The sequence below is a fragment of the Eucyclogobius newberryi genome, unplaced genomic scaffold (genome assembly GCF_026437365.1).
Source record: "Eucyclogobius newberryi isolate DKJ021-1_F unplaced genomic scaffold, fEucNew1.0.hap1 SCAF_14, whole genome shotgun sequence".
NCBI lineage: Eukaryota > Metazoa > Chordata > Actinopteri > Gobiiformes > Gobiidae > Eucyclogobius > Eucyclogobius newberryi.
The window spans coordinates 23,071,802-23,096,755 of record NW_027315768.1 but is presented as its reverse complement, the minus strand read 5'-3'; the positions used below and the strand labels follow the sequence as shown (position 1 = coordinate 23,096,755).

Sequence of the window (24,954 nt, the reverse complement as noted above, 5' to 3'; positions counted from 1 at the left end):
TATGAATTATAATATAATCAATAAAAATTGTCCATCATTTATAAAATAAAAAAATATTTAGTGTAGTGAGCTGAATTATAGTCCTCTTGCCCAAAAGCCATGAAAAATCATATAAAAAAGCATATTCAGTCAAAGCAGGAGCTTGTATCTCAGACAAGTCCACCGTCTGAATTGACAACATTTTTCTCTATGTCCTTTTTGACTTCTGGGAAGAGCTGCAGCACATCCTGTAAATCGTTCCAGGACAGAGTGAAGCAGCGGCAGTCTGTCAGCGCCTTCGCCGTGACCAGGTGTTTGCCTTTGGTCAAAACACACGTTTCTGAAGAAGCAGAGGGGTCAAATTAATGAAACAAGTCAGCTGAGAACCAACAAGTAATCCAAAACATAATAATCATTGACTTTCAACATGTCCTTTTTTTTAAAGAGAATCCTGCTTGGCTTAAAACAGCAAGCGATTAGAATCCACTTCAAGTCTGAAAATTAAATACGCACTTGGAAGTAATTTACTGAGGTGGCTGTGGTTCAACATGACTTTTTCAATCAATTGATGCTAATGCGCTAGTGCAGTTAGTATAAGATTTAGATTATTTCTTTAGATCTGCCTTTCTTTTAAAGATTTCTTGTGCGTGGTAAAGTCATCAGGTTAGAAAGAACAAAAACACATCTATAAAAACAATGCTATTTCTCTCTTTCTCTCTCTTTTTTTTTACAGTATAGCGCAAAACACATACTTTGAAGACATACAACTACAGTAGGTGGCGATAAATGCACCTTTTAAGTTGGCTGCAATTTAAAGTAACACCACAACAACAACAAAACAATAACATAAACATAAACGCAACATTTTATTAAATTCCACTGTCTCTGTCAGTATAGAGCAGAGTTATGCCTATTATGGAGACATGTGTTTACGGTTTGGCATGCTTAACACTTAAATGGTGCTGGAATAGTACCATGATTGTATTTATCCACGAACTGTTTGTGATTTGAATATTATTGGGTATTGTTGCATCCCTAGTTTTCACCTCAGTATTGACAATTGAACAACTGAGCAATTCTTTGCAACCAAATTACATTTTTATTGAATCTATCTATCTGACCTCTGATAATAAAAAGTCGTAGCCAAACTCACCCCCGAAGAAGTCCCCATCACTGAGCTCCCTCTCACAGGACTCGGCCTCCACCAAAACCTGCCCATGGTCTATGAAGTACATTTGGTCTCCAGGGATGTTCTCTCGCGCTATGGCATCTCCCTCCTGGTAAATGCTATAGTCCAGTCTCACCACTAGGGCGTTTATGAAGTTCTCGTGTCTGTTTTGAAAAATTGGCACTTTCCTCAGCAGACGACTGCCCATCACCACCATGATTTGCTGAAATAGAAAACAGTTTTTAAACAATGCAGGGCAGTGTAGTTTTATACTAAATGCTTTTCACATGGAGCGGCTGCTTGTCTCCATTAATATGTTGTATGTATGTGCCTTTCCTGGAATGTTTCACAGTATGTCATCAAACATATCCATCTAAATGGCGACAAATGGCGACGCACCACCTCAAGTTACAGGTCAGATCTGTTGCAAGGCGAGTCTGCACTATGTAAGAATATAAATGCAAGATAAATATGTTTAATAACATTCATAATATGTGATATTCAAGGCAAAGCAATAACGTGGAGACAAGCAGGCAGGACTTCCACCAGAAAAACAGCATATTGCACTTTTAAGAAACAATAATATAATATATGATTGAGAAATTTAAAAAAACGATGGAGAACTGGAGAAATAGAAGATATGGATAAGGACTAGTTTTGGAAGTCCATATATAGATCTATTGCAAACCATATTGTAATAATAACTTATGATACCAGATCGTCACAATATTCATTCAAAGTATATTTTTAACACTGCATCATGCATATTTTCTCAAGAATAGGCCATTCGATCAAGGATCTATAACACATTGTGCAACACGATATAGCCAGAGCAATACCTCTTTGAGTGCAGAGGACACAGTGTTCATGACCTCCTTCTCGTCAAACCACTTGCCACCGTATCGGGCTTGATAATAGGTGGTTATTCGTAGCTGCAGCTCAGGAGGCAGTTTCATAAATGTCATGTAGTGCTCCAATCGACTCATCTTTAAAAAAAAAAAAAAAGTTTTAATTGGAAAGTCCAATTTGCCAGCATTGATCAAACTATGAACCCTGAGAGTTTACTTGTGTCAGCAGTTTTACGTGAAATAATGGGACTAATGACCCCCGTTGTGAAATAATTATTCTTGCCTGGCACACAAACTCTCATTATAACTTGACTTCACATTGTTTGGCTCTAAGCCGCATTTCCCTGTAAAGTGTCACCTGTACAGACCTTGCTCTTGTACTCTTTTGCCGCTGGGTCAACATTTGCGATCATATCGGTGGTGTTGGCCACAAGCACGGTGTACATGAGACACCCGGACACCATGCTCACCATGACGATCCACATCTCCACATAGTCTGCGAAACACAAGCCCACAACAGCAGCGTGTCTATACGTCCCAATGTTACACGATAGTCAGTACAGCAGGATGTAACGGTCAATAGGTCTCACTTGTCGGAGCGTCCATAGAGCCGTAGGACAGAGCGATCATCTGGGATAAAGCACGGAATATCCCCCACGAGTATTTGACCAACACTGTGGCATTCTGCAAGATAAAGACAATGGTTGCTTATCCTATCATTTCACACATCATTTCTTAACGTTTTCATTGAAGCTTGAAATGTTTAGTGTTGCAAAGAAAAGCAAGATATCTAATAACAGTGGTTAGCTTCATGGCACCCAAAAGTGATTCATTTCCAAACTTCAGGTTTCAAAGGTCATCTTGATACAGACCACATGACTATATTTGGAACCTCTTGGGGAGTAAAGGACAAAATAAACTCACTACAATTCCATAAACTGAACTTGGAACTTTTTTATATAGAGAATACAATCAAATACTACTTACAGTTATTACCGTACGACTGAATTTTTTTATTCAACCATTTCTGAATGATAAAGTAGTAAATGTGACATAAACATTCATTAGTTCATTCATTTTCTACTGCTTTTTCCCGTTAGGGGTCGCGGGTGACTGGAGCCTATCCCAGTGATTTTGGGCCTTAGGCGGACAGCCTGGACACCCTGGACAGTGGCCAAAAAACACTTCTGTTTGCTTTTTTGCAGGGTAGATTTAAAAAGCTTTATTAACTGATTTGCTTCTAAAATAGTTATGATTATGGTTTGTTTATTTATTAGTTGTTGCGACTATGTTACGACCTGAACAATCACGTTTATCAATTAACCATCTACTACTTGGTGATTCGAACAGTTTTATTACCATGAGCTTCTCCTGTCGGACCCAGCAGTCTGCCGGAAACTCCTCGAGCATCGGCACAAAGTATTGGATGCAGCCGTTCCAGTGACACAACAGGAAAATCATCATGAACAGGGACAGGATTTTGAAAAACAATCTCACCACCTCCAGGTTTGCATTTGAGACCTGCAAATGTTGAGAAGATTTATGAATTATTTTCTTTATGAATAAATGAACAAACGACATAACCACCAATACAGGCAAGACACACAGGGAACACAACAGAAGGAGCGGATAATAAGGCTGAATATCTTGCCATCTGTTATGGGTTCAGAAAACTGGAAAATTTGCGAAAAGTCTGAGCATAAGGTTGATCTCATGTATTTGTCTGGCGTTACATAAATAGGCTATGGTACAAAAATAGACGGACATGAATTAGGTAACACTTTTAAGTCAGTGTAATAGCTCAAAAATCTATATGGTAGTATTCGGTGACGGAGGATGACATTGGTTTGAGGCTCAGGGTCGTTACTGGAGACGGTAATGTATCGCGCAGGAGAACGGTTGACTGAATTTCAGACATGATCTTCACACTTAAGACTTACTTTCTCCACTTCGTTGAAAAAGCGGACCAGTCGAGACACTCGGGCCAAGCGAATCAGGCTCAGGATGCGGACAAACATCAGGATCCTCATCATCTTGTTGGCTTTGGAAGGGTTGTCATCGTTTTGGTAGAGAAGGTCCTGGAAACACATACAGTTTGTTATTACATGCAAGAGTGGAAACAAGAAAAGGTCTGACTCAAACAAGAAATGCATTGCTCTTTTGTCTGGTATTTGGGAATAAAATGTTCATCGCAAACATAAATTTCACTGCAGCAAAGACAGGATGTTGATTACCGGTATTTTCTTTTTGTTTTGGGCCATAGGTTTTATTGGACAGGGCTGTGTAGCGTGAAATGGGGAAAAATGATTTGTGAATGACCTGAGTCTGAATTATTCAAATAGAAAAACTGTGACGGTGGTCGGAGATAAGGGTAGGCAGGTGAAACGTGGATGAAAGAGTAAACACTAAATACAATAGAACAATATGATAAGAGAGTTAATAGGTCATTTCAATCTATTTTGCATAGTATATATTTTTTTATAGTTTTAATATGTGCATTTTATGTGGTGGTTTTGTATTAGTGGCCATCAGCTATTATCATATGAAGCTGCTGCCTTTATTGGAACACAGTTAGGTGGACAAATAGATTGTTTTAGTTATATTGGTAACTAAGGATCTAACACTTACACTAGGCCAAATAATTATTGTATCAAAATTAGAGATATGGTTAGGGTCTTCGATGTAAGGTAAGGCCTAGTTGTTGAGCCAGCGTAGGTTAAGGATATTACATATGCATTTTTTAGTTTTTTTTAAAGGTAAATGTCAGAACCCATGTGTGATTTCAATGTGCTGATGGTGCATAGCTGACTGCATAAAACCAAAAACAGATGTATATTAATAATAAAGCATTGAAAAATGAAACCGCTGAAAGGCAAAAGGAGCAATGTAAGCAAAACGAAACGCATAAAGTATTTACAAATGTATGTTTTACCTCACAAGTTATAAACAATTACATTAAACCTTAAAGTAAAAGGTATGCTTGCAACGAGAGGTGTGCTTGAATGATCTTTTACAAAAGGGTTAAAGGGTTAGCTTCTAGTCTGCTTAATTTTCTTCACCGCATGAATCCAAAAATGTATCCTTTTTATTGCTTTGGATATATATAGAGGTATGCCTGTGTTTATTGCCTCTTCTTTGAGATTAATATTACCGCAAACAGCAGGATGTATCCAATTGGGAACGCTGCAATCACGTCAGGAATGAACCACGTCCTCAGGTAGCTCACTCGGATCTCTTTCAAATCCAAAACGACCTCCTGCAAAAGCAGACACGTTCAGAACCGACGGATGAAGACACACATTAGTAATATCATTTCCAGTCAAAAAGCAGGACTAAAATGGGTATTTGTCTAAAATTAGCTGTGTCCGTCAGAATAAATTAGAACACGGTTTGATGAATAAGATAAATAGTCCGTGACATGCATTTGTGTCGGTTTTAACTTTGGCGAAGTTGTCAGGACATATAACATGGGAATAGTATTATGTAAGCTACTGTTTACAGGAGGAATAATGAGCCCAGCTAAAACTTCCCTGTACAGTACCAACATCAGTGGAACTAGGGCTGCTCGTTATTATTTTTTGCCGATTTATCCACCACTTGAACCAAGCATCAATGTCATTGTCAGAATCAAAATAATGACCATTTCACAGTATGATATTATGCCTTAGGGAAATACCACACACACAGCAAGTCAGTGATTGCAGCTTATCGTTAGATGGCATTTGTTGTGGCATTTTTTGACTCTACAGCGAAATCCGAACAGTTTTCCTGGTACTGAAACTAAAGATAAATTAGGGATGCTGAGGGTAAAATTCACAGATGGGCTTTTTCTGATTGGCTTGGTAAATGACACCGCTACAAACAGGATATAGTCCCCGTATTTGGAATAGATGTATGAGTGAGTTACAATAATCCCTGTTACCAAATCAACAGCTGGTGTCAATATTCCCCCCTATATGTCTGGAAATGGAGGGGGGGAGAGGGTAGGGGACGTTAATCTCGCCTGTGATGTTTGATGTAGATTGCAGATGGGGCCTGGCTAGATTGTGCGTGTCTGTCCGGAGATTACAGCGGTCCAGATTGTTTATGGGAATGCGGGATGTTGTCACCTCTGCATCGTCCCGGATGATTCCCATGCGGAAGTTCAAAGCCACATCGATGAGGAACAGCGTGTCCGAAAAGACGTTGAAGCCTTCCCAAGCCAGTCCGCTGTCTCCGTCCAGGAACGCTATCTCCATGGGAATACCGATCAAGTTCAAGAAGGTGATCGCCATCATAACCATAATGTAGTAACTCCTACAAAGATAAAGTCATTGTTTCTTTTGTTGTGCTTACGTTACATTATTGGTTTTCCGTACAGAACCTAATCTTTCCTTAAGAACGGTTTGGTCTGTCGGGTGTGAGGCAAGACTCTTTATGCAAACTAAATGAGATACTGTAACTGCAAATCTCTTTAGACGGGGTTGAATGACCGGGCTCAAATAACTATCCCAATTGTTTCATTTGTTCTCTGTTTTCACTCCGTCCGCTCATCTTACAAACCAATTATATCATACATTTAAGTTAAAGGGAGATGGCTTTCTTTCTTTTGAGACATGAACATAACTTTAGATGTACTTACTGATTATATATATTTTTTTTCCATAAAAAGTATTGTTTTTCTCTATTTGAGGTAAGGCTTGTACATTTATATTGGTTGCAGGAAATAAGAGAAAGCAAAGAATGGCAAAAGAACAAGTATCAAGACAAAGAGTTTTTTGTAAGAGCTCCTCTATTATTATTTTTTTTCAAAGTCTTCTATATTATCTATTCTCTCACTTCTGTACCTACTTTGCGTCGTAACACTTCCCCACTGCGTGGACAAATAAAGGCTTAGCTTAGCTTATCTTAAATACAATATGAAAGTGGAATGATGATGAAGGATGAACAGAAAATTGTTGTTGTGAAAAGAAAGGACACAGGATGAAAATACAACAAAAAAGTTATGGAAACTAAGTTGTAGCTGCTGCTGAAGTTGCTGGCTCAGCACTACAGTGGCCTGGTTTATTAGACACAGTGGAATTCAAACTAAAAGTGTGTGAAGAGTACCTCATTAGACTGAAGGGGTGGATGACCAGGACTCTGCTCTGCAGCTGCCTCGTGCACTCCTTCTCCACCGCTATTTCACTGCCGTAGACGTAAAGAGACTGGAGGTTGATCTGGGGCAGGAGCAGCGCCCTCCATCCACAGGTGGCCACGGAGAACGCGGGCGTGGGACCCTTGAGTCTTTCCACAAACGAGCGGGACGTCCTGCGATCTGCCATCTTCCCAGGCCATGCCGTGTCTCTGCTGCCTTGAGTACTTCTCAGTATGAGTGGCGACTGACTGTGACTTTCAACTAGTCCTCCCGACCTCCCCCTTTTGGTCATAAGGTAATTTTCCATGAAGCCAATAAACCTTAGGGCTTATAGGATCTGCATCTGAGCTGAACGGATGCCCGCCTTTCTCCTCTCTCCTCCCCCTCGCCATCCTCTTCTCTCTCCCCCTTGCCTCTCTCTATTTCTGCCCCCGCCCCACCCATACCCTTCTATTCTTTTTGTCCAAGCTCATCAACTATTCAGCATCTGAATCCCATCGCACATGAATCATGCCACGTCAAAGAGACTATGGTCCAACTCATATTAATATTGGGGGGATGTGCGTGTAAAATGGGGACACATAACTAAAACCTGGTCAATGGTGTGCTAAACTAACAATAAGTTATACAAATGTAAATACCATACGATTTTAAAACCTGCTATCAATAACAGTGCTTTAAGAGAATAATTTAGATAAAACTTTCACAATTTGTTTTAGATTTTTTTTTAATCCTTGTGTTCATACAGGTCACATGTTTGTGGAGTTTTGTAGTGTCTTTTTATTTATTTTTTCTCATTTGCTTATGGGAAATGTGTGAGCGCCGTAGGTCACAGAAAGATACTGGAGCATTTCAGTGTTCATTCACGGTCATGTGCATGTGACATCTGCTGTAGACTGGGCCTCTCGTGCATGGATGTAATTAAACACTGTACTGCGTTACCTGATGCTGTACATATGCTCTGAGCCGCCACACACCCACTCTGTTTTTGTTTATACTTTTCACTCTTCAGATCATGTCCCGAAAGTAATATAAAGTAATATCAACTATAATTTTTCCTTGAAAGAAGATGTTTGGTGAAGGTTTCTGTAATCTGAAATACAAAAATGACATTAGAACGTGGCACCACAAGGGGATTAGATTTGAGGTCATGTCAATGGGTAATCTCGGTCAGATTAGTGTATGTGATGTGTCTAATACATGAAGCACATTTTATTAGATTATGGTTATTATAGATGGTTTAATACAATTTTCATCTAAATCTGTGTTTGATAGTTAAATGTTGTATAACATGCCATTGTAGTCCAACGGTTTAGTAGTTTAGACTAATTTTAAGAAGAAAATAATAAACATTTACAGAAATGTTGATTCATGTACAATATCCCTGGTAAATAAATAAAGATTAGAATGTCATTTGACAATCCAACACACATTAGACACATTTTATTGTTGTATTATACTATTAGTGTGGATACGGAAGACGTGACTGCTCAGGGAATACTTGAAAAGTCTGTCCAAACTATTAACATATTTTAATTGGGCGTGTTATTCAGTTCTTCCTGCAGGGGGCGTACGTATGTCCCTATGTCCCCCGAGAGTTAGACAAGATAAATGTATCTAACCTCAAGCTGGTTTTATTCTAGGTAAATACCTTCAAAGGACAGCAGTGGTGTGTTGCTTATACAGTTACAAATGTTTTAAACATACGAATATGCAAAAAAAATGCTTGTATTTGCTCAATTATCTAGCACACAGCTGGCAAAATGACACTTTCGATACCGCTTACGCACGGATTTTGTGCTCTGACGCACAAGAAAGGTGGGACATGTAGCCTACATATTATATGCTCAAATTAACTTCGTCTTATATAACCCTCGTCCCTTGGCGTTTTATTCCTTATCTCCGTGTGCATCATCAAAATGTAGATTAGATTAGAAAATTGTTTCTTTGGCTAATGTTGGGTCTTTATAATTAGAACTGTTATTACACATTTCACGTCAATACAATGTATCTAAAATGGAGCAAAGTATCATGTAATTTACAGTTTTGTTTACCGTAATCAGTCGGCACCTCGCGCTGTCTGCAGACATGTAATAGACTAAAACTACAGTTCCCAGAATGCCCCGCTGTTCCCCACGTGATCTTGTGTAACCTTACGCACGTGAAGCACTGCGTTGGTTCCTAGTTGAAGGTGAAGTGTCCTGAACGATCTGCTGACATTATCCGTAAGTTATTCTAATTTTCAGTCAACAATAACAACATACGACCAACTGTATTGTATTTTTCATGAGATTAAAACAACAGAACCAGCAAAACGTGTCAAAGGTTTAGCAGCTAGCTAGCCTGTATTAGACCAACTTTGGCTTAGCATTACCGTTAGCATCTTATCTATCTTCGTACACCGAACATGACTGAATTGAATAAGTAATTGTAAATTAAAGGCAACATCTAAGATCTGCAAGTATCTGATTTTGGGGCTAAAGTAAAGCGTAATAATAATAATGCGTCAGGGATTAAATGTGAATGCCACCATGTCTCTTTTCCATGTGTGTGTTTGAATGAGATTGGATAAGTGTTACATTGGATGTGTTATTGTGTATTGTCCAATGTCCACTCACCTCTTTATTGAATTAATTCCTCAGTTGCTGTAAAAATGTCCTCTCTGTCAGCTGCCATTGTGGAGCCTGTGGCCGAGGCGGAGAAAAAGCCACTGAGACCTTGTTGTGCTTGTCCAGAAACAAAGAAAGTCAGGGACACCTGGTAAGTCTGAGCTCGGATGTAGCTTCTGTTATGTCCATTGCTGTGCCTTGATTGTGATTGTGTTGTAATGTTGTTTCCGCAGTATTATTGAGAAGGGAGAGGAACACTGCTCTGATCTCATTGAGGCTCATAAAGAGTGCATGAGGGCGTTGGGCTTTAAAATATGAACATTTTCTTCATGTGGTAAGTTTAAATTTAACTATAAAATAAACTTAAATATACATTACAAACATAATTTTCTGTAAAAGCTGGATACTATAAATGTTATCACTGTGTTTCAATGGTTATCGTATGTTATGGCAAAACATGTGTGGTTTTTGTTTTGTTTTTAATAGTCCTATATCAAAATTGCACACTGCATTTCTAAACATGCATACTGTTTGTCACCTGGTTGAAATTTTGTACTGATTTTTCTTGTGAATTGGCGTATCATGTAACAAAAGTGAGTGGGGGCGGGGCCTGCACACACAGCCATGTGTTACTGAGTTTAAGTTACACTCTGCCATGTTCTATGATAGAGCAATACAGAAGTGCCATGTAAAGCTAGGTATGTCACAATAATTACAGTTTAATTACCCATGATGGCAAATTATGAAGTTCGAGGCCCGAAGTCACTGGGATAGGCTCCAGTCACCCGTGACCCCGAAAGGGAACAAGCGGTAGAAAATGGATGGATATATTGCTGCATAAAATATTGCAGTAAATTATAATACCGACCATAATAAACCCTAAGATACCAAATCCCTGTCAGCTCTTTTCCTAAAGAACATGCATCTAAAACACGAGCTGGAAAAAGGGAATGGCACAAAGAACAATAATATTCAATGTGTAAAAATGTGTCCATATTTATAGTGATGTTAATTATTCAACCCTTTACAGCTCATATTACAAAACACATAATGATAATACAACAAAGGTGGTTGCTAGTGCAATATAAGTACACAAAAACAAATATTGACCCCCTAAAAATGATACATTGATTAAATGTATAATAAAGCCGGTCATCACCACTATATTGTTTAATAAATGATACAATTTTTTTTGGAAAGATTAAAAAAGTTGTAAAGGTCTCAATACTAATCGTGCATATTATTTCCTTATCAAAAATGGGAAGATCTGTTTTCTTCTGTATCCACCTGCGTTGCACCAATGAAATTTCCCCATGTGGCACAATAAAGGATGATCTTATCTTATCTTATATGTATTTTTCTTTTCTTTTTTGTAACATGGTTTGACCTGTAGGGGGTGAACAATTCTTTAATTCTGCTATTCATTTATTTATTTATTGCAGCTCATGTTTTTTAACCATTTTTAAATGCACAGATTGTTATGTGGCTGACAAAGTAGTTTCAATATTGTAATAGTTTCTGTAGCAGTACATCATGCTTTAAAATGTTGGAGTCAGGTTTGTGTAAGAATAAAACTGTCTTTGAACTTGTGTTATAATTTCAACGACTAGATCTGCATTAATGGATTTTGTTTCTCTTTCAGTGCACGTGTGTCTGGATGACTGTGACTCCTGATCTTATTTATGACCCAAATTAAAGGGAAATGTTACTTTTCAGAGACTCCAATATTTTCCTGGATTTTTTTTATGTGTTAAACTGTGGTTCTGGAATAGTACTGTTTGAATAAAATGTTCTATGCAACAAAATGAAATGTCCACAATGTTTTTTGTATTGGTCTCTATCAAATTGTTTATAACAACTGAACATATGCATATTTTAGAGTTCAATCTATTCGTGTGAAAGCTGTCCAGTTGCTGTCTGTGGTATGCACTTGAGCTCAAAATAAACTCCACTGATGTAAATACTCAACATATCTGCGTTCTGAAGTGTTGTTGGCAGAACAGCATTGGCGTTTGCAAAATCCTTCACAAATTACTTGTCGATAAGTTGAACTCAGTGAAAGTGAATTATGTCATTCATTATGGTGGTTATTGTTGATGGTAAATTGCTGTTTTTAAATGATACATTCCCAAACTTAAAGCATTTGCGCCTTTGGGGTAAAAGAAAATTCCAAACTACTGCAGTATTCAGACTAATCAAAGTCCGTGCTATTGTGCGACAACATTTTAAGATTAGCTGATATATCATCATTTAAATGACCTGTAAACAGTACCAGCACTGTTTTCAGTGTGTTAGCTATGAATGTAATATGCTTTAGCAATTTGAGGTAACAAACAATATTGATATAATAAATGTATATGAGAAAATATGATCGGCAAGCGTAGTATGATCAAATCAATGAGAAAATATCCAAGCAGTGCAAATAAAGTAATTCAAGTGAGACTAATTTTGACTGCGTTTTATCTAACAATACAATATAGTTTGGACTAACCTGACCAGACTAGTTCTTGTGTTGACTGAATGAGTTGCAAGTTAAATTACATCATTTCCCCTGCCTTTTAAATTAAAGTAAAACATATTTACCAACTGAAATACATTTTGCTGACTGCGTGGACAGTGAAGTTAAGAGGCTTAACATGAAACCTGACTTGCAGAGTCCTCCCAGTCATTCCAGTGCCCCTAAATATCCAGTGACACTTTGGTGTAGGCTCAGCTCTTGGAAGACCGTGTGAACAAAGCACTGCTTTAAAACTATTTTATACAGTGTTTTTATGGGACAGTGAGGCGGTGACATATTTGTCAGACCCCTCGTTTCCTCTTTCCCTCTCGCTCTGTTATGTTAAGTGCAGGCCTGCTTTCTGTTCACCGCTCTGTCCTCCTTGGGTTTCAATTCCAAACATGGTTATCCTTGTAGGGGCCAACTGACGCCCCCTGTCCCTTATCCCCTGCTCTTCCAGTTGTTAGTTGTAGACTGCAGACCAGAAGGGGGTGATCTGGACAGACTGAACAAGCATTGAAAGCAGAGGGGACAAGCACATAATGCGAGCAGACCAATGAAGCTATTCCAGCTGTGTTTCAGACAGAGCTGAGAAGAAGTCTTCACATGGAAGAGTGTTTTTTCCCCCCAGGATAAAACATTTGCTTGCTGATATTATTGTCAGCTTCAGTACGCCAAAAATAGTCAAGAGCCAGTGGATGATTATTGTTTCGTGTCTTTTCTGCCTTGTGATTTCAAGAATATGGATTCAGATAACTCTTCCCTGGTGGACCACTTGTTGTATGCTCCTATGTGCAATGGATGGACCAACAACACAGAGGGGGCCCTTTACCAACTGGGCAACACCATCTTGTTCCTGGGCTACATGGGGGGCAGTGGGGCCTATGGCTGCCTCTTCATCTTTGGTTTTCTGAGCCCGGCCTTCCTCTGCCTCACGCTCTGGGGCTGGATGACCATGTGCGGTCTGGACGTATTGAGCTGGAACTCGCTGCTATTGTTTGTTTGTCTGGTTCAGATCTGTCACCTCTTGTTCCGCCTGCGCCAGGAGGGGCTGCACAGCGAGGAGCTCACCTCCCTGTACCAGGCTATGTACTTACCCCTGGGTGTCCCTGTGCATGTGTTCAAGCAGATCGCTGGGGCCTTTGAAAATAAAGTGGTGGAGCTTAAAGCAGGAGAAACCTATGCTGTGGAAGGCAAGACCCCCATAGACCAGCTCTCGTTCCTACTGTCTGGCAGGTGGGCACTGTGTGCTAATAACTAATCAATACTGGTAGCTTGAATACAATATACATTCTGAAAAGTTTCTGATCAGACATATCTATAACTTATTGCAATCCCACTGTTTTTAACTCAAAACAATTTCATATTTTTGTCAAGGATACATTACACACCACACACACTTCCTGTGTTATTTTTGGAATAAGGTCCTATTTTTAACTTGTACAGGAAGCTTGTCTTTATCCAAACATTGTGGGACTTGAGTTGGAGCCATGGGCCCAGGGAACTGTTGTAAACAGAGTATTTATGTCTGTGACTCAGTGTTCATCAGCTGCTCTTAATAAATTTGCTTTTCTGACACTGGTAGTGTCCTCCACTCGGACAAACTTTTCCAGCAAGATAAATTCTTGATTATTGTGAGTTGTAGAACTCTCAATGTGCCACATACATCCGTCTGGCAGGAGTCAGGTTAAACTCTGACGCTATAACACACTAACTAATATCCACATTTGCTGTAGTTTAAAATTAAACACGTATTGTCTCTTCACACGCACCATCTGAATTGAAACATGTAGCAACATTAGTCTTCCTACTGTAGACAGACCAAATGGATTAGGTCCAGTGTGTCTTGTGTTTGTTTCACTTTGACTCAAAGAATTGGCTAAAGTGATGTCTGTTTCTTTCAGGATTAATGTGTCTTTGGAAGGACAGTTTCTTCACTACATTCACCGCAACCAGTTCCTCGACTCTCCGGAGTGGGAGTCAATCCGACCAAACGAAGAGGGCAAGTTCCAGGTACAAACCCTAAACATGTTTAATAAGAACAAACACACCATAATCACTTGGCTTTGATACTTTGGCTTGGCTACTGATATTTATGCATAATGTGAATATATTCTACTCCTACTTTGTCTTTTGAATAAGTTGGTTCAACTCTCTTGTTAGAGACGCTGTAGAAAACTGTTCAGTCAACATCATGAATCAGTCAATCACATCTCACTCTACTCTCTATCACTGGATAAACGATGGCGTTCCATGTGAAATTATTTTTAAATTGTTCCCTTCTCCAGGTGACCCTAACGGCAGAGGAGGACTCTCGTTACATCACATGGCATCGGCGTCGCCTTTACATGCTCATGTCCAAAGAGCGATACATTGCCCGTCTGTTCGCCGTCATGTTGGGCTATGACATTGCAGAGAAGCTCTATAACCTCAATAACAAGCTGTACATCAAGAGCGGTGTGCTCCTGGACATCCGTCTCCCCAGCCTCTACCATGTCCTTGCCCCATCGTCGCAGGGCAACGAGGGGGGCAGCGGGAGTGATGGTGGTCTAATAAAAGATCCTAAAGGAGAAGACCATGCTTCAGAGTTCCTGCCGTCAGACCTGTCCCAGCCTGACCACTGGAGAGGTCCAGACAAGCCCTTGACCGACCGCTGGGACCCGGAGCTGCCCTCTGGTGAGGACTCCACCAGCCTGGTCCTGGAGGACTTTGCTGATGTGGCAGGCTCCTTAATGGACTATGGCAGTGAGAGGGAGTATTTGAGGTAGAGGGGCAGGATCTAACACACAGGGTCACCTCTTAAAACACATGTAAGTACCGCACCTGGGCTCAGGGGGGTGAGGGTGCATGCTGCGATGCCTGCAGTGCACTTACTAATCTAGACTTGATTGGATTTGATGAGGGTCATTTCAACATCCACCAAACACGAATCACTGTGATTGATGTGTTGATTATGAGAAAACAATTGAACCATATTACAATAGAATATTACACGAACTGCAACAAAAAGAAAACTGTTGACTGGCTGTTCAAAAAAAGACAAAGAGAAAAGAGAAAGTGACAAAGGACATACACCACAAGGACATGCACAAACACCAATTAAAATTAGGACTATATCCAGAATTAAACATCTACAAGGGCAGAGCTAAACCAGGACTAAGACAGGACTAAATCAATTCAGTATCAGAGTTAAACCTGTGTGACCGCATCCTTAAATCAAGTCAAAGTAATAATTCAATATAGAAAGCATTTTATACATGTAAAATGACACCTCACTCAGCCCAAGTGTTATGCCATGGTATTCTAGTGCAAAACTATCAGAAATGATCAAAACCTATATAACATGCATACTGGTAATCACAGATGTTTTTTTTTTCTGTGTTGGCTGCAGTGACATTAAGCCGAGGCCCAATAGTGGCACTGGCTACTACCACAAACTACTCTCTAAACATCTGGACTATTATCCTATTTTCATACGTTAGAGCCGCCTTCTGCTTTGGCCGCGCCTCTCTTAAGCCTGGCGTCTCTGGTGCAGTAGCAGCAGTGGTAAAATGAGTTCCCAAGTGGAAGCATTACTCTGAACTGTAAAATCATTTAGTGGCAAAGAGGCACTTTAGCTGAGTGTGTGAGGGTGAATGCACCGAGAGGAGCGGGTGAGCGGCTGCAGCAGCTGTGCTCTTATCCAGTGAGGATTAGAGATTGTAATGTTAAGGATGTCCAAAAAAATTCTGTGCCATGCTCTTAATCCTGGTGCCCCCCTGTGCTTGCCCATGGCTGCCCTCTCTCAGTCACAGGTGCAGAGTATCACGTTTTATGGACTCAAAGAACAGCAGTAAAGGGCTGGGCTTGGAATTTCATATTGATTAAAACCACATTAAGGAACTAATTTACTAGGTGGAGATTATACTTGTGGCAGAGAGTCAAGAGTCCACTAGCTATACAGGGAAAATGTGCTTTAGCAGATTACATTTAGGCAAAAACATTAAAACGGTTTAAATTCATTAATGAAACCATCCAGCAAGATAATTGTCATATATTGTATAAAGCAGGATGTTGAAAGTATCAAAAATTAGGTACTAATGGCTCCTACACCTAGTATCGATACTAGATACTCATTTGAACAAGTATCAATACTTAAACTAGAATTAGACCACAGTTTTTACAAAAGAAAGTACTTTTTTGTGCTGAAAATTTCAATCTATTCAATTTCAATCAAACATTGACCTAAAAAGAAAATTAAGTTTGTGATATCGACATGTGTGGAGAATGGAGTGTATTCCTTAGTATCGAAATTGAGTTTGAGATTATAGTATTGTGACCTAGACCCGAGTTTAGAAAAAGGGACGAAAAAAAGGGATTTTTTATATAGGTGATATGAGCTCCAGGTGGTTTACATGAGAACAGTTATCATATGCCAATTTAAAAACATACTTTTCTTTCCCAGAGGAAGACATTGAAGACCCCACACCTCCTCGATTCCTCAGGGGCCGAGCTCCTTTGGCCCCGACTGACACCCCCAAACTGTGATCGTCCTGGAAACACTGTCATGTTCATACACTGTCCACAAAATGCATTGACTGTCCTTTGGTTCAACGGGAGACGCCAAAACTACTACTACTTACTTTTCACTCGCTTTCCTTTAAGTAAATAATACAATTGGATTATTCTCTGTCATTTTTATAGACCAATTCGTGCTTTGTCTGTTACGCTCCTTCATATGTTTCGCCAACACTTTTATATCAGTATTTAACAATTGGCATCACAAATAAACTGGTTATATTTATGTAGTTTGATTTTATGTACATTTCAGAAACCTTAAAGCATGTTTGGAAACACCAGTGCCAGTAATGTATGTCCTGTGCTATTATTTTACTGTCAGCCTGTAAAGTAAGGTTGTTAAAGTTGTGTTATGTCATAAACAGCCTGTACACTGTGAATACTGCTAATTGTTACTGATGGGGACAAAATTGGTAACATTTGTGTTCTGGATACATGATGTTTTTAAAGGGGCCAACATTTCTCAATAAAGCTCTTTGAGTGTAATATGTTTGTTTGTTTTTTTGAACTATCAAGAAAAGTTAGAAAATAACAAATAGGTTTTATATTTTCAAGAAACAATACACATACAAAACATCTGTGCAATGTCATTTTTCCATAGAGACCTCGGTATAAGCTAAACAATACTAGTATTATTAGAAAGTATTGTGTTATATAGCTCAATGTAACATTTATATACAAATAAAACAAACTGTGCTACCAGTGACACAAGCTGTTTACTTTGACAAATAAATACTGGAGCACTTTGCTACAACTCACATCTAGGTCAGACAAAATACACAAACAAGAAATGCACAGGGTTCACAATATACTTGAAGTTATAAATACAAATGAATCAACACAGTTTTCACGTGTTTGCTTATTGCTTATTTTTCTTGTTTTTTTTTCAGTTACAGACCTGCACAAAGTCATGTAACCAGGGCGCTCCACGACGGACATCAAACTTGTTCACACAAAGCGGCGTCTCACATCTAGAATAAACATTACATGACATTATTTACATCAAAAACTGGAACAACATGAACTATTTTCTTCTTGTCGAGGCAGAAGTGCTGTCTACTTTGCCACTATTCATTCTAAAGAAAACACTATTAATAATCGGGTACTATTATAGCAATAGAATAGATGGTAAAATATCACTGAAATGTTATTGCGTGGATAATACATAAGGTGAACCGTCCATTAGAAATTGAATAAAAATAAAGAGTTATGTCATAATGTCATTTTATTTGGCATTATTGAGATTTGTAACAAGTGCATCCAACTATTTTAAGTGTCTCCTAAAATATATTGCATTTCCATAGCCATTCTTCAGTGAACAAACTCAAGCTGCAGCTGCTAAACCTCATCTGTAGCACATAAATGACTAACTACTCATGCACTCCTTGTAAATTTCTTCTCCTTATGTGGTGGTCCGACGAAGCCAGATCTGGGACATGTTACGTCTGTCAAACCGTAAATGAGGTTCAGTTCGTATAGAGATGAACAAGGGACAGTGGGAGGAGGCGATGTGGAGTGTGTAGTGAGCGTGGACTGACCTGGGTAACTGCGACAGACACACGGATCGAACGTGGACGTTTGCTTGTCGATAGAAGCGCGCCCCGGTGTTTCTCAGTGCGATGGAGTCGATCTCACAGAGAGGAGCCTGGTGAGCCAGCACTGTCCTGTACACAGTTGTATCCGTCTGACTGGAAACACACACAAAACCAGATGTAAAACTACACATGGCAAGTAGATGTTCAGAAAAGTCAAATGATATGGATAAAACCTGTGCTGCTGTAACTTCATTTCATCAAACTCTTAACTGTAAGTATTTTACTCAGCAAATCTCAAGCAGTTCTCAAAGTTCTCATGTTGGGTGAGAATCATTGGAAAACAAATGCCTGAAATGAGACTATCCCAGACGATTCTCTGTGATGGTAAGGTAAGGGTCAGGGGGTTAGGGTTAGGTCTTTTAGTTTAAGACCTAAAGGAGAAGAGTGCAAAGAAGATCATTTCAGTCATATGCACAACTAAACAGTTTTTAGCTTAGATTTGTCCATGTTTAGTCCTGACTCTGGCACCAGCAGGAGGCCGGTCCATGTTTAGTCCTGACTCTGGCACCAGCAGGAGGCTGGTCCATGTTTAGTCCTGACTCTGGCACCAGCAGGAGGCCGGTCCCTGAGGTCCTCAGAGTCCGAGATGGTTCATATGGCACTAACATGTCCGAGATGTACTTTGGTGCTAGGCCATGGAGAGACTTGTACACAAGCAGAGCTGCTTTAAAGTCTCTTCTCTGAGCCACAGGGAGCCAGTGCAGAGACCTGAGAACAGGACTAATGGTACATTATCAAAAGTGAAAAAGGGCACAAGTGGGTAGGGACTGATGAGAACCATGTGGAACATGAGTCTATCCTTGTTTCTTTGTCGGAGTGAGAGATCGGACTAAGCGAGCAAAGCTAACAGTTAAAACTAAAAAACAAATTAAAACATAAAAGCTTCAGTTGTAGTCATCTGGACTCTGGACAATGACTCTTGGATGAGAGTCGAAACGTCTATTTTTTCTAACTGAGTCCAGATGAAACAACTGAAGCTTTTTCTACTATGGAACACGCCTGGACGAATGAGGGATTACACCGACTTATTAAAACATGTTTCTGACTGACAGTTGAAAATCAGATACAGGCCATTTAATGTGTTGTGCCACTGTACGATTTGTGGTGGTTGAAGAGGTTGTTGGTGCAGTAAGATAGCGTTACTACAACGATTACCACAAGTGATGATAAAAATAGGTACGATAGGAGGCTTTCCTTACTGTGTAACACCACATAAAGAACCACCTCTCCTCATTTTCCTCTTTCCTCTCCCAACGTGGCCTAGTCCACGCACACACACGCACACGCACACGCACACGCACACGCACACGCACACACACACACACACACACACACAAACACACTGTACTGTCCTTCACCTGCCTCATTCTCTACTCTGCTCTCAAAACAGAAAGTGCAGACTCACTCTTTTCTGTGTGAAAACCCTGCTGCCTGCTGCGCTCTCTCTGGGATAAGGACATGCAACCTGCAGGCTTATGACAGTTATTCATATATAATTTATATAATGTGACTTTGGAAAGGAAATGATGACAATAACACACTGGTTGTTGCCCATGAGATGTAGGTCAGATAATAATGATGGGTTTTATGCTTACAGTCTAAGTCTCTTCTCCACTTTTTGGTTTCCTTTGACCAACGTTAACCCCATCTCAGCACTCTTGTCCAAAGGAGCAACATCCAGCTCCAGCAGAATGTGATGAGCTGTTAAAATGATACAAAAGTGAAGGTCTAAAGGTATACAAAAGTACATATTTGAATCATTCTGTGTACTTGAAACTAGCTTTTGCAACAGCCTGAAGAGCTGTCGCGCAAAAATCAGGCAAGTGGATATTATTAGCCCTGCTACTCTGCAAAAAGGTTCTGTTTCTATGAGTTGTTTCACGTACAAAGGGCAGGAGACAGAAAACAATGGGGAAATTATCTAATAGGAAAAAATGACCAATTGATAAATGTACTCACCACAAAAAGGTGCAGATGAAGTTGTTGTCAAAAATACTTTCTGCTCTTTGGGAACTGGAGATACAGTGATGCCGCTGTTTTCTGATAAACCTATGACAAAATAAATGAGCAAGTGGTTATTACATCATTGCCTCTATCAATGATCACAAATTCATGTAACATAAATTGTTAAGCAGCTGCCAGAAGATGTTATCCAGGGACAAACACCATAACGCCCATTTTACTGGTCAGTTGGTTCACAACAGTAGTGGTTGTGAACATATAATCATCATAACATTTGTGTCATACAGGTAGACCCTTCATCTACCTGTATGAATGTAATATACTGTAATTTATCACATCATCCCCGCGTAAGAGAGTCATTAGAGATTGGAGGCTAGGTTTGTTTAGGTTATTAAGATGACTTAGGGGCTATTTACTCATTTAACATATATAAACTATTAACCAAATTTGCATTTATAAAACCTTAGTGGTAGAATTCTTGGACAATTGTGTTGCTATTTTCTATCTTTCTTTATTACTATGTTCATAAATCCAGAATCCAGAATGCAAACAGAGATATTTGAAGTAAGTCACCAATAGTTGGACACGTCCCCTTGAACACATTGCAGTCCACACACTTTCCCATCAGGAAGTCCTCATAACTGGTGCAGGGCAGAGCGGTCAGTGCGCACGAGCCTTTCAGCGCGCTCATGTAGACGTGCAGCGCCCTCATGTGGTCACAGATCACATAGCTGTACACTGGACATCAATTATTAGGCTTAGTTAAAATATGTTCCACTACTTTATGATCATGAATGATTCAATGTGCAGAACTTACTAGAGGCAAATCTTGAGCGAGCACATCCGGTCTGGTCATTGCCTCCGTTTACGAAGAAGTCAATGTGACCCACCGGGATGGAGATGCCAAAATCTGCATTGGAAAAAGAGTGCATCCAGAGAGTGAGTTAAGAATATATATAATAATAATCATGATGTTGTCTCACAGTCCGAGTCGGTGTGAATGGCATCAACAAACTTGGCATCTGATGGGTCCAGTCGATCAAAGGTGTCCGCTTTTTTGAACATGGGACCAGCTGGATCTAGGGCTGTAAGTAAAGTCGCAATGCAAGAAATTATACTAAAGGTGAAAAATAACATCTCCACCAGAAAAGTTCCACCTTTAGCTAATGAATGCCTACAGTTTGTGCTCTATACACTCTGTCATACTAAATATACGTTGTAAGTTTAACCAGATAAATAGAAAACTGTAAATTGATAATCATACTGGATATAAATACATGTTTTCTGAAAGTTTTTTTAATTCAGACACTGAATTCAGACTGAATGAATGAGCAGAACATAAACAGTGGCGCATTGTGTTGGATGATGTGTTCAGGGACATCTGGACAGCGTCTCCCCACAGCTCTGGAGTGACTCTTATCTCACAGCTTCAGAGCTTTGAACTGTCCAGCACTGACAGAGGAAGGTCGCACACACTCACACTAAAGACAAGCGCCCATTGTCTGTTCTCACTTTTGTTTGGGGCTGAAGACTCCAAACAGATGATACAGTTGTACAAGCAAGAGCTATTATAAGAGACAAGACTTGAGAAGCTTCTGAATATGGTTATGTATCATTGAAAGGGGGAATATCTTACACTCTATCATACTTGTCTTAACAGAGATGATAATGCATTGGCGGGAAATGCTCTACAGTAAGTAATACAATGGTCTATAGCAAGCATTTATTCAATTACAAGTGATTTTAGTTGTAAAGAATAATAAGAGCACTGTCGCTTCTCTACTGATCTGATCCGTAACTTGGCTTAGTGATGCTATGGAGATAGATTTGTTACATATCAAACTGTGGAACATTTCTGGCAAAGCATTAACTACTACTACTACAAAAAAACAGGAAGCAAACTTTGCCCTAGAAAACTTACAATGTTCACTTTTAAGGACGTAACATTTTTGACCAATACAATACTTGTTTCTTCCTCATTGTTACAAACATAACACATAAATGTTACAAAATTACAAGAGTGCAGGATGTTATTTGCTTCATCCTTCTCGTATGACTTATTCTCTTATAGATCATGTATTTTATTGAGTCACATAATTGTAAATACTGGCCTGGACTCACCTGTGATTCGTCCAATCTTTCCTTCAAACAGAGTTCCTACAAAACCAGCCACGTGTGCTCCAAGACTGATCCCAATGAAGTGAAACGACTCCAACTTACTTCCTTGTTTCTGTCAAACACAATAAGCTTTATAACGTCACAATCAGTATGTAAACTCCATATCTAAGTGTTCCGAACCTGCAGTTGGTTGATGAGGACTGAGATCTGCACGGACACCTCTTTATAGCTCTCCACCACCAGGTTATAAGCGAAGGACGCTCCATAAACCCAGTCCACGATCAGGACATTTACATCCTCTACTCTGAGCAAGTCCTGAGCCAGCTCCATAACCCAGGACGGCTTACTGCCCATGGCCCTGCACGGAGTCAATATTTTAAGGTCAAGTGCACTGCAAAACATACATGAGTTTAATTTACTTCATTAGAGTAGCAATTGTAGTCTAAATTTGGAATAGGATCTACAGATAATTTACCCAGTACATTTCTGACTTGTTTCAAGATTTCGCTTCAAACAATGACAAGACTATGCCAGTGGGGCGTTTAAATGTATTTAAACAAGTGAGAAATACCTTCAAATCAATCCAACTGTATATCATCAAGTAATTTTGACAGTTATTATTGTACAATTTGAGCTCACATTGATCAGGCTAGGACCCTGATGTTATGATGAACAATTGCCGATTCCATAGCCTTGATTTTCAACCCGGGAACACTAGTGTGCCTTGAGGTATTGCCAGGTGTGCCTTAAAAAACTTGCAATTTGAGTTAACGCATGCACCGATTAATTTTTTAAAAAATATTTGCCATTTTGGAGGGTCGGGGCAAACCAATCACCATTACCAAATTTACAGACACAGTTGCGTGTACAACATTCGCCACATTACACATACCACATTTTCTTTTCTAAAAGGGTTGATTTGGTATAATAGTTTCGTAGGTGGTGTGCCAAGAAATCACATCAACCAAACACTGTTTTAGGACCACTTTGAAAAGCTATTGACCACTTTAGACTAAGGGGATTCATCAAAAAACTGCAGGTACGGAGATGCTCTGACCCAGATGACCTGCCATCACGAGTTAAATCTCAAACAGCTTCTAATGCATTCACTTCATATTACTGCATTCTATTGTATCACACAACCAGGTTTCACACCATCCTTTCCTTCAGCGGTGTAATCCCAGCTTCTTACCTGTACCCGTGGACAATGACCTTTGACATCAGTGAGGTATTGAAGTCAGGAGGCAGCTGTGTTTTTGAGAGGGACTCCTGTCTGAACGCTCGAGCACACTCCAGGTTGTTCCTGGTCAGGAGCAGATACCGCACCTGCAGCTCGGTCCTCTGTCTGTACTGCTGCCATGTGGTGTTGGTGAGGTCCGCACATCCATCGTCCACCTGCCGTTCGGCCACACCTGGACCCCAAATAATGAATAAATAAAAAAGTGTAGAGCATAATAAGCGCGAATGCAAGGAAACACATAGAGATAGTGCCAGAAATAGTAGCTAAAGATGTCACGTTTCAAATAAGGATGGGATTAATGTGACATGTTTTAGAGATTAAGTTGTACATTGGGATATTATTGTTTTGGTAAAGGGTTACAGGGGTTATTGTTGTCAGATTGTGGGCCAAGTCAGAGCAAAACCAAAACGATTCCTGTAATGAAAGAGGATGTGAAGTTAGTTGGTGTGAGAAGAGGATGCAGAAAAGGGAGGCACAACAACAGTTTGAAGCTCGTCAAATGAGAGCAACATTAGAGCATGTGCCTTGTTTTTATTTTTTAGCTTGCATCACTTTATTATATCTCACATGACCTAACAAGGACTATCTAAAATATTGCACAGTATAGGGCAGAGAGTACACAAGTTTGAAGCTTGTAGCAGCTTATGTAGCAGCACTGGACAAACAAGACACATTGTAACTTACCAAGCACTTCTGACCTGATGTACAGGGCCAGGGCACAGATGATGGTGTATCCCCAGAGCATTTCTTCAGGAGTTTGCAGGCAGTTTTTCTTCAGACTCGACACTCCGGAAGATCTGATTTAGAAGAGATTTAAACCTAAAGTAAGGACACAGAACCAGATGAAGCTGTAGTCCTCTCCATGTTTCAGTTCCACATTACATCGTGTAGTTTGTACAGCTGGTGCCTTTTCTCTCTCTCGCTTCAAGGTCTTTTTCCGGCAGTGGATCCATGACACTGTCGGTGGTCAATAGTCGTTTGTTTGGAATGGCTGGACTCTGGCCTAAGCCACTGCTCTGTGTGTGGTTCAGTGTTAACCAATGAGTGAGGAGAGGTCACACTGTAATGTCTGACGATATATCAATATCTATTGATCAAACTGGGGGGATTTTTCCATTATACACTAGATTTATGTAAGTGACAACTTTGCTTGCAACAGCATAATGCAACTGCACCTTAAACAGTTAATCAGAAAGACATTTTTGTGTATTGGTGTGAGTCATTTCCTGGCTTTCTATAAAAAGTGTGTCATGGATTGGATTGAT

At 39.8% G+C, this 24,954-nt stretch overlaps 4 protein-coding genes across 6 annotated transcripts; 2 read left to right on the top strand and 2 right to left on the bottom strand.

Annotated features, from left to right (window-relative positions):
- Positions 1 to 15: 15 nt before the first annotated feature.
- hcn5 (hyperpolarization activated cyclic nucleotide-gated potassium channel 5) lies at positions 16 to 7,476 on the bottom strand. The gene is made up of 10 exons (XM_072445056.1): positions 7,084 to 7,476; positions 6,105 to 6,291; positions 5,147 to 5,251; positions 3,936 to 4,073; positions 3,355 to 3,516; positions 2,586 to 2,679; positions 2,364 to 2,491; positions 1,987 to 2,133; positions 1,133 to 1,370; positions 16 to 319 (listed from the first exon to the last, which is right to left on the bottom strand). Exons 1-10 carry the CDS (start codon positions 7,416 to 7,418, stop codon positions 150 to 152), a joined length of 1,704 nt encoding a protein of 567 aa, XP_072301157.1. The 5' UTR covers positions 7,419 to 7,476; the 3' UTR covers positions 16 to 149.
- Positions 7,477 to 9,209: 1,733 nt separating this feature from the next.
- Positions 9,210 to 11,539, top strand: cox17 (cytochrome c oxidase copper chaperone COX17). Of its 2 annotated transcripts, none has more exons than XM_072445064.1 (4): positions 9,210 to 9,336; positions 9,754 to 9,871; positions 9,954 to 10,054; positions 11,363 to 11,539. In XM_072445064.1, the coding sequence occupies exons 2-3, from the start codon at positions 9,765 to 9,767 to the stop codon at positions 10,036 to 10,038; spliced, it is 192 nt and encodes a 63-aa protein (XP_072301165.1). In that variant the 5' UTR covers positions 9,210 to 9,336; positions 9,754 to 9,764; the 3' UTR covers positions 10,039 to 10,054; positions 11,363 to 11,539. The 2 variants fall into 2 exon arrangements, with proteins under 2 accessions (XP_072301165.1, XP_072301166.1); XM_072445065.1 differs by having other exon boundaries at positions 9,954 to 10,058.
- A 1,150-nt stretch (positions 11,540 to 12,689) lies between these two features.
- On the top strand, positions 12,690 to 17,260 carry popdc2 (popeye domain cAMP effector 2). 2 transcript variants are annotated; one of them, XM_072445061.1, is made up of 4 exons: positions 12,690 to 13,453; positions 14,122 to 14,230; positions 14,506 to 14,893; positions 16,662 to 17,260. In XM_072445061.1, exons 1-4 carry the CDS (start codon positions 12,960 to 12,962, stop codon positions 16,742 to 16,744), a joined length of 1,074 nt encoding a protein of 357 aa, XP_072301162.1. In that variant the 5' UTR covers positions 12,690 to 12,959; the 3' UTR covers positions 16,745 to 17,260. The 2 variants fall into 2 exon arrangements, with proteins under 2 accessions (XP_072301162.1, XP_072301161.1); XM_072445060.1 differs by having other exon boundaries at positions 14,506 to 15,027.
- A 220-nt stretch (positions 17,261 to 17,480) lies between these two features.
- pla1a (phospholipase A1 member A) lies at positions 17,481 to 24,629 on the bottom strand. Its single transcript, XM_072445057.1, has 11 exons — positions 24,374 to 24,629; positions 23,642 to 23,861; positions 22,630 to 22,807; positions 22,453 to 22,561; positions 21,315 to 21,416; positions 21,149 to 21,241; positions 20,905 to 21,069; positions 20,329 to 20,418; positions 19,965 to 20,070; positions 18,313 to 18,462; positions 17,481 to 17,745 (listed from the first exon to the last, which is right to left on the bottom strand). The coding sequence occupies exons 1-11, from the start codon at positions 24,432 to 24,434 to the stop codon at positions 17,661 to 17,663; spliced, it is 1,359 nt and encodes a 452-aa protein (XP_072301158.1). The 5' UTR covers positions 24,435 to 24,629; the 3' UTR covers positions 17,481 to 17,660.
- Between the last annotated feature and the right edge of the window lie 325 nt (positions 24,630 to 24,954).